The sequence below is a fragment of the Equus przewalskii genome, chromosome 2 (assembly GCF_037783145.1).
Source record: "Equus przewalskii isolate Varuska chromosome 2, EquPr2, whole genome shotgun sequence".
In the NCBI taxonomy this organism is placed as follows: Eukaryota; Metazoa; Chordata; class Mammalia; order Perissodactyla; family Equidae; genus Equus; species Equus przewalskii.
In genome coordinates, this window is record NC_091832.1 from 58,897,085 (window position 1) to 58,906,255 (window position 9,171).

General features: G+C 41.7%; 1 protein-coding gene across 3 annotated transcripts in view; it reads right to left on the minus strand.

The window, feature by feature from the left end:
* Positions 1-8,460, minus strand: part of PRSS51 (serine protease 51) — a 30,499-nt gene extending 22,039 nt beyond the window's left edge. For 2 of the 3 annotated variants that reach the window (XM_070607556.1, XM_070607552.1), the window contains exons 1-3: positions 8,337-8,454; positions 1,702-1,799; positions 695-951 (exon numbers count right to left, since the gene is read on the minus strand). In XM_070607556.1, the coding sequence (XP_070463657.1) occupies positions 695-951; positions 1,702-1,799; positions 8,337-8,354 (373 nt within the window). In that variant the 5' untranslated portion in view covers positions 8,355-8,454. Of the gene's footprint in view, positions 1-694; positions 952-1,606; positions 1,800-8,336 lie in introns of all 3 variants that reach the window. The other variant, XM_070607549.1, reaches the window with a different exon arrangement.
* Between the last annotated feature and the right edge of the window lie 711 nt (positions 8,461-9,171).

A 9,171-nucleotide genomic window follows, 5' to 3' on the forward strand; every position in this document is an offset into this window, starting at 1 on the left:
GCCATGCTTTGTCCCTGTGCAGAGGTCAAAACAGCCCAACTTCTGAATCAGTGTTGCCCAGTGTCTCTGCCGGGTGAGTGGAGAAATCAGGAAAATGACACACCTATAAGTACCATCTTGTGGGAGGGAAACAACCATGATCCTAGAGGAGCTTCTGGTCTTCTCCCCATCCCCCTTCCACCCACCCTGAAGTCCTCTCTGTCTGGCTAGCCTGGTGCCCTGGGAAAAGAGTGGAGTCATTGACGACCAGGCTTGGGTGGGGAATCACTGGCTCAGAGTTATCTCAGCACGGTGGTCTACATGGGCTTCATCAGATGATAAACAGATGAGGAGATGCACATTGTAAAACAGCCCAGGAAGGAAGAATCCAAACTGGCTCTCCACACCACTTCTGGGCTCTGAAATAATGATCACTCTCATGTTTTGAGATTCTTCTATGTTCCAGGCATTTGCTAGAGACCTTAGTTGTATAATTTCATTTAATTTAATCCACATAACTTATCTGAGAAGGACATTACTGTCATTCTACAGATGAGAAAAGGTGGAGGTGAGGAAGATGGAGGAGCTAGCTCAAGATCACAAAGTTGGAGTTCTGAGGCCAAAATTGAGACCTGAGTCTTCCAAGGTTTATGCTGTCTAGCCCAGGGAAACTTAAGTCTGGGCTTTCTACAGGTTCCAAAGAGAAGGCACATACCATATGCATCAGTCACCCACTCTGCCATCCAACACCGGTCCCAGATCCTCTCTTTCTCCTGCAGGCAGACGGGCATTTTGAAGTTAGTGAATTGTATTGGTGTGGCCAGCAGGAGCAGGGAGAGGTCGCTGTCAAGGTGGGACGGCTTATAGTCTTTGTGAATAATTATCTTCTGCACTCGCTTTCTTTCCAAGTGGACATCGCTGAATGTTCTGATCCCCATGACCACAGTGACATTTCCCAATGCCATTTCTAATCTAAAGAATGAAGACAATGACTTCAAACTATAATAATAGTTACACTGCATTTCACATTTGTAGACACATCTGTAAATGGTAGAGTTAATGACCGAATACTGAGAAGTCCAAAGCAGTGGGTGCGCAGTGACCTAGGGAGTGGCTAGAGACGGGAGTAGCAGGAGTCAGGGGTCCAAACTCAGGCAAATCTCTGAGATAGTGAACTGTAAGCCCAGGGGGACTTCCCTGACCTGAAGGAAGTAGACTGAATCCATCCAAGAGGATAGAAGGTAAGCTATTTGACAAAGGGAGTTTGGATGTCTTGCTGACCCCTGTTTCCTCAGCTCTTAGAATAGTGTATGGTAGGTGTTCAATGAGTATTTGTCCGAATGAACACAGTCTGTTGGCTGCATGGATGGCAGGCAGAAGAGAAGCCTTGTACTGACTTTCCAATACTGGATGCATAGCCGCAGCTAGTAGCCCATCTTTGGATATGGTTAACGAAGTAAAGAGAGAGGATGAAATCAGAGACTTTGTGGTACAAAGCCAACGGGAACATACTGGGTATAAAGCTCATGGTTTCACAAGCCTTGTGCACTAACCTATTAAGCTACCCAGCCCAGACAATACATTGAGGAGACATGACGTAAACTAAGATAATGCCTCAGAAACTTACAGGGTTCTTGGGAAGCAATGTGCAGCTGTTAGAACCCACCACCGATGTATGATTGAGCCTCCACAGAGGTGTTTCCGAGAGTTCTGGATACTCACTTGCCATGGGAACTCGCCTTCCTGAACCTCAAATAGTTCGTGAAATTGTAACGATGTTGAAGTTGAAAAGGCAGGTCTGTAGCCACACGGAGCTTTTTCTGAAAGAGAAAAGAAAGAGCCATTTGTACAAGAGAAGCACGTAGAAATCTTTCTAACCTGTATTCCCAGCATCTTCCCAGCTAAGACCAGTGCTGGAGCTGAGTGGAGTAAAGTAAGCAGGCGTGAAGAGGACAGAGCTCAGAAAACACCAGCAAAACACACCTCCTTTAGTGTCCAGGCCTCACGTTCAAAAAGAGCTTTGAGACCTGGAGAAGTCAGGGTGGAGCTCCGTCAGAAGCTGTAAAAGGGTTGGGGTGGCAATGGAGATGTGCCAAAAATATACAGGGACCCTTCGGGAGACAGAAACCATGCAGCACTGGAAAGTTTAATATCAAGAATTATGAACTGTAACAGAGAAGTCACTACAAAGGGTCAGGAGGACCCCAAGGATACCACAGGGTTAAGGAGTACCTAAGGAAGGACTAAACTTGAAAGGGGAGGCCCATCTCCAGGTGGAGGTTCAGAACTCACTGGGGAAGGTGTGGTTGCAGCCCAAGGGAAGGCAGAAGTTTGCTGGGTGCCCCGGGCCAGAGTTAGCCCCCATTTCTAGTTAAGCAGGGAACATCCCTCTGGAGTAGAGCTAGGCTGAGCTGGAACACCCCTCCTAGGTGCAGGTGGACTGATGGCTAGCGGGCAGGCACATGGAGGTGCTTAGGTGTCAAGAGCCTTCTCTCCAGCCAGTGGGTGCAAGGCCTGGGCTGTGCATGTATGTGTGGGGACAGCTGCAGTGAGGAGGTATGGGGGATCCAGGGCTTTGGGGGCCCATCAGAGAACAAGATATGACCATGAGGTGGCAGTAGCACACCCAAGCTTTCTTTGAGTGGTGCTTTGACAGGTCTGCATGCTGGAGAAGGCTTTTGCAGCATGAGATCATCCAGAGGCTAAGGAGCAGGGGCCACCATGCAGAAGCAGAGGAGTACAAGGGAACTTCTAGGGGAAAAAGAGACCAGAGGGGGCCCTTACACGTCTAGGTGATGTTGCTCAGAAGCAAGTCAGAGAGCTCTGAGGGGCAGCGGCAGCTTGGGGTCTCTATAGCCACAGGGTTTTCTTCTATATGGCTAGCAGGTGTCGGGTGCAGTTTTGTGGTTATGCAAAGCAAGCAGGTTCTAAACAACTAAAACCTGCTTAGCTGGATTATGTTGAAAACAACTTGGTACGTTAAAAATTGAGTTTGGCCCCAGTGGGCTTTTGAGGTAATTGGGATCAGCCTTCTGTGAAGAAATAATCTAGGGGCCAATAGACAGGGGCCATCTTTGGGCCATTTGTATAACGGGAGGTCACTGAAGACAGGACAAGGCTCCAGCTCATAGAGGGACCCATGGCCAGAGCCAAGTGCCACTGGATGGCCCTTCCCTTGCTGGCAACCATGGCTTATGAGCAAGGAGAAGCAAACAGAACCATGCCAGACAGAACCAGGAAGAAAAGCCCCTTCCTTCTGCAGTTTCCCTCCCACCCCTTCTCCTGAGGATGCTTTTGTTTTCTGGCTTTTTTGAGATATAATTGACATATAACATTGTGTAAGTTTAAGGTTTTGGTTTAATACTCATATATTGCAAAATGATTACCCCTATAGCATTAGCTAACACCTCTATCACATCCCACTGTACCATTTCTTTTTTATAGTGAGAACATTTAGGATTCACTCTCTTAGCAACTTTCAAGTATATAATGCAGTATTAGTAACTACCATCACCATGCTGTACTTTAGATCCCCAGAACTTATTCACGCTCTGACTGGAAGTTTGTACCCTTTGACCAACATCTCCCCATTTCTCCTACCCCCAGCTGCTGGTAACCACCATTCTAGTCTCTGTTTCTATGAATTTGCCTTTTTTAGATTCCACATACAAGTGAATCAGCGTTTGACTTTCTCTGTCTGACTTATTTCATTTGGCATAATGTCCTCATGGTCCATCCATGTTGTTGCAAGTGGCAGAATTTTCTTCTTTTTTATGGTTGATAATATTCCATTGTATATATGTATACCACATCTTCCTTATCCATTCACCCGTTCACAGACACTTAGGTTGTTTCCACGCCTGGACTATTGTGAATAATGCTGCAATGAACGTGAGAGGACAGATAGCTCTTTGAAATCCTGTCTTCATTTCTTTTGGATATATACTCAGAAATGGGATTGAGGGATCATATGGGAGTTCTATTTTTCACTTTTTTTTTTAAATGCATGTAAATCTTTTTTTTTAAAGATTTTATTTTTTTCCTTTTTTTCTCCCCAAAGCTCCCTGGTACATAGTTGTATATTCTTCGTTGTGGGTCCTTCTAGTTGTGGCATGTGGGACGCTGCCTCAGCGTGGTCTGATGAGCAGTGCCATGTCCGCGCCCAGGATTCGAACCAAGGAAACACTGGACCGCCTGCAGCGGAGCGCGCGAACTTAACCACTCAGCCACGGGGCCAGCCCCTCTATTTTTCACTTTTTGAGGACACTCCATAGTGTTTTCTATAGCAACTGCACCAATTTACATTCCCACCAGTCAGTGGACAAGGGTTCCCTTTTCTTCACATCCTCACCAACACTTACTATCTCTTGTCTTTTTGTGATAGCCATTCTAACAAGTGTGAGATGATATCTCATTGTGGTTTGATTTGCATTTCCCTGATGATTAGTGATGTCGAGAACCTTTTCACGTACCTGTTGGTCATTTGTATGTCTTCTTTGGAAAAATGTCTATTCAGTTTCTCTGCCTACTTTTTAATCAGATTGTTTGCTTTTTTGCTATTGAATTGCATGAGTTCTTTGTATATTTTGGTTATTAACCCCTTTAATACATGGTTTGCAAATATTTTCTCCCATTCTGTAGGTTGCCTTTTCATTTTGTTGATTGTTTCTTTTTCTGTGCAGAAGCTTTTAGTTTGATGTAGTTGTCCCACTTTTTATTTTGATTCTGTTGCTTGTGTTTTTGGTGTCATATTAAAAAAATCATTGCCAAGACCCATGTCAAGGAGCTTTTCTCTATGTTTACTTCTAAAAGTTTTATGGTTTCAGTTCTTATGTTTAAGTCTTTAATCCATTTCAAGTTAATTTTTGTGAGTGATGTAAGATAGGGATCCAATTTCATTATTCTGCATGAGGTTATTCAGTTTTTCCCAAAACCATTTATTGAAGAGGCTATCCTTTCTCCAATGATTATCCTTGCCTACCTTGTCAAATATTAGTTGGCCTTATAAGTGAGAGTGTATTTCTGGGCTCTTAATTTGGTTTCATTGGTCTATGTGTCTGATTTTATTCACTATAGCTGTGTAGCACAATTTGAAATCAGGAAATGTGGTACCTCGGCTTCATTCTTTTTCCTCAGGATTACTTTGTCTATTTGGGGTCTTTTGTGCTTCCATACAAATTTTAGAATTGTTTTTTCTATTGCTGTGAAAAATACCTTTTGAATTTTTATGAAGATTACATTGAATCTGTAGATGGCTTTGGGTAGTATGGACATTTTAACAATATTAGTTCTTCTGATCCATGAACATGGGGTGTCTCCATTTGTGTCTTCTTCAATCTCTTTCAGCAAAGTCTTGTAGTTTTGATTGTACAGATATTTCACTTCGTTGGTTAAGTTTGTTCCTAAGTATTTTATTATTTCTCATGCTATTGTGAATGGGATAGTTTTCTTTCTTTTTTTTTTCAGATGTTTCATTGGTAAAGTAGAGAAATTCAACTGATTTTTGTATCTTGATTTTGTATCTTGCAACTTTACTGACATCATTGATTAGTTCCAACACTTTTTTGGTTAAGTCCTTGGGATTTTCTATATACAGAATCGTATTATCTGCAAATAGCAACAATTTTACTTCTTACTTCCTAATTTGGATGACTTTTATGGCTTTGTCTTGTCTAATTGTTCCAGCTAGTCCTTATAGTACTATATCGAGTAAGAATGGTGAGAGTGGGCATCCATGTCTTGTTCCTGATCTTAGAGGAAAAGCTGTCAATTTTTTCCCATTGAGTATAATGTTAGCTGTGGGTTTGTCATATACCACCTTCATTATGTTGAGGTATGTTCCTTCTATACCCAACCTGCCAAGGGTTATTGTATTGTCTCAAATGCTTTTTCTGCATCTGTTGAGATGATCATGTGATTTCTATCTTTCATTTTATTAACATAATGTGTTACATTTGTTGATTTGCATATGTTGAACAACCTTTGCATCTGAGGGATAAATCCTGCTTGATCATGGTGTAGGATCCTTTTACTGTGCTGTTGAATTCATTTTGCTAATATTGTTGAGAATTTTCGCATGTATGTTCATCAGGGAAATTGGTCTGTAGTTTTCTTTTCTTGAGGTGCCCTCATCTGGCTTTGGTATCAGAGTGATGCTGGCCTTGTACAATAAGTTTGAAAGTATTCCTTCTTCCTCAATTTTTTGGAAGAGCTTAAAAAGAAATTGTTTTACTTCTTTTTTGAATGTTTGGTAGAATTTGCCAGTGAAGCCGTCTGGTCCTAGGGTTTTCTGTGTTGGGAGGTTTTTGATTACTGATTCAGTCTTTTTACTCATTTATTGATCTGTTCAGATTTCTTATTTCTTCCTGATTCAGTCTTGGTAGGTTGTGTGTTTCTAGAAATTTAGCCATTTCTTCTAAGTTATTAGTTTGTTGCCATATAATTTTTCATAATAGTCTATTATGATCCTATGTACTGTAGTATCAGTTGTAATGTCTTCCTTCTCATCTCTAATTTTATTTATTTGAGTCATCTCTCTTTTTTCCTGTAGTTAGTCTAGCTAAAGGTTTGTCAATTTTGTTTCTATTTTCAAAGAACCGACTCTCAGTTTTATCGATCCTTTCTGTTGTTTTTCTGGTCTCAATTTTATTTATTCCCACTCTGATCTTTATTATTTCCTTCCTTCTGCTAACTCTTACTTCCCACTTTTATATTTTTGGTGTCACAATTTACCTCTTTTTATGCTGCAATTTCATTGAGAAGTTATAGTAGATATAGTTATTTTTAATGCTCTTTTACTTTAGTCTTTGTATTATAATTAGTGATTAACACACTATTCTAATATAGAGTTACAGTTTTCTAATTCTGATGGTTTATTTTTCACCTTTGCTAGAGTATTGTGTACTTTCATTTGCTTTTATGTCACTAATTAGCATCTTTTCATTTCAGCTGGAGGAAGTCCTTTTGGCATTTCCTGCAAGGCAGGGCTGGCGGTGGTGAGCTCTCTTGGCTTCTGTTTGTCTGGAAAAGCCTTTGTTTCTCCTTCATATCTGAAGCATAACTTGGCCAGATAAAGTAACCTTGGTAGGCAATTTTTATCTTTCAACACTGAATATGTCATTCCACTCTCTCCTGGCCCACAGAGTTTCTGCTGAGAAATCTGCTGATTGTCTAATGGAGGTTCCTTTGCAGCTTACTTCTTTAAAGAAAATTAATAGAGAGATATTTAGGAGCTCATCCTAAGGTCGCATAGCAAGTACACAGAGAAAATGTAATTAGAATGCAGACAGTCTAATTTCAGAGCTTACCCTGTGCTACAGGTCTGATTGTGTTTATAATTTGGGGATGAAAAGCTCCGTTTAGTATATCAAATAAAAGCCAAGAACCATAAGTAAAAACATTGCTGAATTTTGTACTTATATTTTAAATTTCTGTTTGGTCCAAAATAGAGTTGGAAGACTATTAAAGAATTAGGAGAAAAGATTTTGCAGCACACATAAGAGACAAGGGGCTAATGTCATTAAAATTCAAAAAGGTCCTGCAAATCAATTTACTACACCCACGCCAACAGGAAAAATGGGAAAACTAAAGGAACAGGTAATTCTCAAAAGAATAAATAGGAAATATTGCAAATAAGGCTGGGAGTGGGGGCAAAGTGTGGTCTTCTGGCCAGATACATTTCAGAAATACCGGGTTAAATAAAATTTAACTATTTTCTTTACTGTGAGATTTCTCAGCATCTTTAATAAATGGGTATCCACTGTGATGCTACAGAGAAAAGTATCAAATGGAATGTTTCCAAATTGGGTCTAACCAGAGAGCTTTTTTCTGTGCAGCTTCTAACGAGACAGAGGCTCTACAGAACATATTTTGAAAAACGCTGCATTAACTTGTTTGCTCCTACAATAGCCCTGTAACTTTTCCCACTTTATGAAATTACATAATCTAATACAGGTGGTCTAAATTAATAAGGATTAATGAGGTCCTTATGCCACCACAACACTGCTGCTTTTTCCTGAGTGTGGGGCCCAGAAAGATGCTTAATGCATTTACAAAGGTGAAGTGGAGACTGGAGGAGCAGAGGCAGCTGCTAAATTGTTGCCCCAACTCCCCTGTACTTCCAGAACTTGCCCCCTGTATTTCCAGAACTCCGGGGCCAGGCCATGGGGGATCATTTTAAATGCATGCTCACTGGGCCCAATACGTCTACTTTGATTAACCAGGTGTAATCTCCTCATTTCCTGAGTCATTTCCTCTAACGCAGCATCCTCTCAGGCCTCTAAATCAACTCAATAGGAGCCGGGTAAGAGGTTGCAGGGCTCTCCCCATCCTCTGCTCTGGATTAGCCTGGCACAGACCTGGATCTTCCTGAGCATGTCCCTTGAGCGCCATGAGCAGTGGAATTAGAAGCTGGAGCATCTTCTTATTCCAGTCCAGAATCGCCCAACCTGTGCCTGTAGCCAAAGCTGATAAAATGCCAGCTGCTGCTGCTTCAGTTGGGGCCATCACATACGCATGGCAGAGCTGGTCGTGGGTGATGTCACAGTGAGCCTGGGGTTAGGGAGGAAACAGGGGATGCAGGGCAGCCTGGCTTAGCCAAGTCTGCATAGCTCGATCCTTCACTGTCTGTGTTCCCTCTGTAGTGGGGCCTAAAGGGACACCATGTTAGGCAAACTTTTGTCTGCACACTCTTCTCCCACCCTTGACTTGGAGCCTCTTGAGGAGCCATGTATTCTAGTATCTGCTTCAGCATTAAAGAGCTTTGGCTCTTTGTACAAATTTTCATAGTCTCTGGCATCAGATCTCAAAGCGCGCCACGACTTGTTAGGAGATTAGGACTTTACTGTGAGGTTAATAGGGAGAGCAATGGAATGAAAGCAGGTCATGTACTCACATGTGCATTACAAGATTACTCTGAGTGTAATGTCAGGGAAGAAAACCTATTCCTCTACCCTCTAGGTTCTTCTGGCTGGTTTAAGAATTAAATTGGCATGAGACAGAATAACAGGAGAAAAATCAAACAAAATTTAATAACATGTATACATGGAAAAAACTAGGAAAACTGAGTAACTCAACAAAATGGTGGAAGCCATTACCTTAAACATCACCTTCAGCTAAGGACAAAGGAGGATGTTGGGGGTGGTGGGTTGGCACTTCAAAGGGGAGGAAGGCAATTCACAAGGAGATGGAAAA